The 2,162-nt window shown below is 47.3% G+C and overlaps 1 protein-coding gene across 1 annotated transcript in view; it reads right to left on the reverse strand.

The window, feature by feature from the left end:
- LOC106534432 (IQ motif and SEC7 domain-containing protein 2) overlaps window positions 1-2,162 on the reverse strand; it is a gene marked incomplete at its 3' end in the record, with an annotated part of 7,344 nt that continues 5,182 nt past the window's right edge. Inside the window, 2 exon segments of the mRNA XM_014031058.1 lie at window positions 1-1,245; window positions 1,344-1,565. Coding sequence (XP_013886512.1) covers window positions 1-241 — 241 coding nt within the window.

The following is a 2,162-nucleotide window of genomic DNA, read 5'->3' on the forward strand; positions in this document are numbered from 1 at the left end:
GGATAGGGGGCTCGGGTGGAGGAACAGGAGGAGGCGGAGCCACCGGCTGCCGATCCAGACGCAGGTCCTTGTTCTCCTGGCTGAGTCGGTCCAGCTGCACCTCCAGCTCCTCGATTCTGCGCCGCTGCGTCTCCAGAAGCTTCTGCTGGCTTTCGATGATGTTGTTCAGCTCCAGGAGGTACTCCACGGCCCGGTTGGGGCTTTCAGGACTGCCTTGGCCTGGGCCCGGGTTAGCATCCATGGCTAACTAATCTAAAGGTTAGCACGCAGGCTAACGGCAGAGAACTTCAGGCTAAAGATTACAGAAGTTTAACTAAAACAGAATTTAACTAAGTAGCCAAAATGTCGCTGCTTTCACAGTTGTTGGATCCAGGTGTTCTGACCACCTGCCTGAGTCACAGCYGCTGGAACAGCCGAAGGCTAGCTTGCTGCGTCAGGAAACACCGAGCCGATAGAGCGGAACAGAGCAGCTCTACTCTAAAAACTAAACCCTACGGTCTAAAAACTACACCACAAAACCCTGAGTCCTACACCTTCAAACAGGAAGTGCCTTCACCCTCCCCCCCACCAGAGGTAAGKGGGGGGGGGGGGCTTTCTCTTCTTTGAGGTCTGATACAAAAATCAAGATGGATCTGTTCCTCGTATGCTGCAGTCAGGAAGTGTTACAGAGCCGAGGATCATCCCGAGTGGGTCAGGTCTTCCTGTGGGACCTCAGACCCATCAGTTTAGAAACCAGAACCTCGGGAACAGGAAGCGTGTCGCTGCTCTCGTTGGGTTTTTACGCTGCCGTCGCTCAGTAAATCAGCCGCATCGTCTCTCCGCCCTCCATTCAGAGCAGAACCTTCCGGCAGGCGGGGGCGGGGTCCGGACCCGGCAGAGGACGCTTCGGTCCGCCTGCTTCAGAAACGGCGCCGCCCCGTGTCATGGCGCAGTCGGTGGCGAGTTGGTTAATCCCCCGCCTCCCTGCGAAGCCTCATGGTATAATCCCAGGATGAGAAGCTTGGCTGTTCTGAGCTCACTTAGATCAGTTCCTCCATCGTTCAAAGGAGACGAGACAAAAGACAAACGTAGCGGCGCTGGACGGAGAAATCACCTCCGGGCGAACCTGGGGGAGCGGTGGGTCATGGTGCGCTCGTTGACCTGCCACGTCCAGAGGTCCAGATTCAGCTCAGAGACTCCACTGCTTCGTGGAAACGATGAGGCGTTTGAGGATCCTCCGTCCTTTAGATGAAGCTTCAGTTACATCTGAAGAAAAACAAAACAAGAGACGAGATAAGAAGCCGAGTCAGCAGGAAACGTCACCCACTACAAACACCTGTTTCTGTTCTTTTAACTCTCCTCACTGATCTTTTCTTCCATCTGTTGTTTCTCCTCTTCATCCCTCTGTTCTCTCTCAGATCAAACGCTGCGTCTCAACCATCAGCGTGTCCTCCTACACTCCATCACGTCCACCTCTCCTGCTTCTTTTTCTTTTCTTCTTCACTCATTCAAACCTCCTTTTCTTCCACTTGGTCCTGTTTCTGTGTAAATTAAAGGTTCTGCGTCCCTGCTGACGTTCCACCGACCTACAATATACGAGCGGCAAAAAGCAACACGCTGAGTCAGCACAAACTGATTTAATATAATACAGCAAAGCAAATCAATTATCTTCCATTTATTACCTGATAAAAGCATATTTCACCAACATAACGTCTCATGATTTCACTTTAATAAACACCTGCTTTTTGATTATTAAACAGAAATGAAAGCCTGCCAGCAGCAGATGTGCTGAACACTGTTTAAATAAAGCAGCTGCAGATTACATTTTCTCTTTTATGAGTAATAAAACATAAGTTGATATTTCACAGAAGGGTTCTTTTTAATTGACTATAAAAGGCTGTTACTTCAGAACCACTCAGGATGACCTGAGGTAACAATGTAGCTAAAAATATAACAGAAATATGAAAACGTTAGTTCGTCCTGATGGGTCAGACTTTAAGAGTTAAATGTTTTAAAGAGTTAAACAATTTAAAGAGTTAAACAATTTATAGACTTAAACGTTTGAAAATTTTTAACGCTTGAAAGAGTTAAACAATTAAAGAGTTAAATGTTTTGAAGAGTTAAACGTTTTAAAGAGTTAAACAATTTAAAGAGTTAAACAATTTATAGACTTAAACGTTTGA

The sequence above is a fragment of the Austrofundulus limnaeus genome, unplaced genomic scaffold (assembly GCF_001266775.1).
Source record: "Austrofundulus limnaeus strain Quisiro unplaced genomic scaffold, Austrofundulus_limnaeus-1.0 Scaffold1171, whole genome shotgun sequence".
NCBI classification, from domain to species: Eukaryota; Metazoa; Chordata; class Actinopteri; order Cyprinodontiformes; family Rivulidae; genus Austrofundulus; species Austrofundulus limnaeus.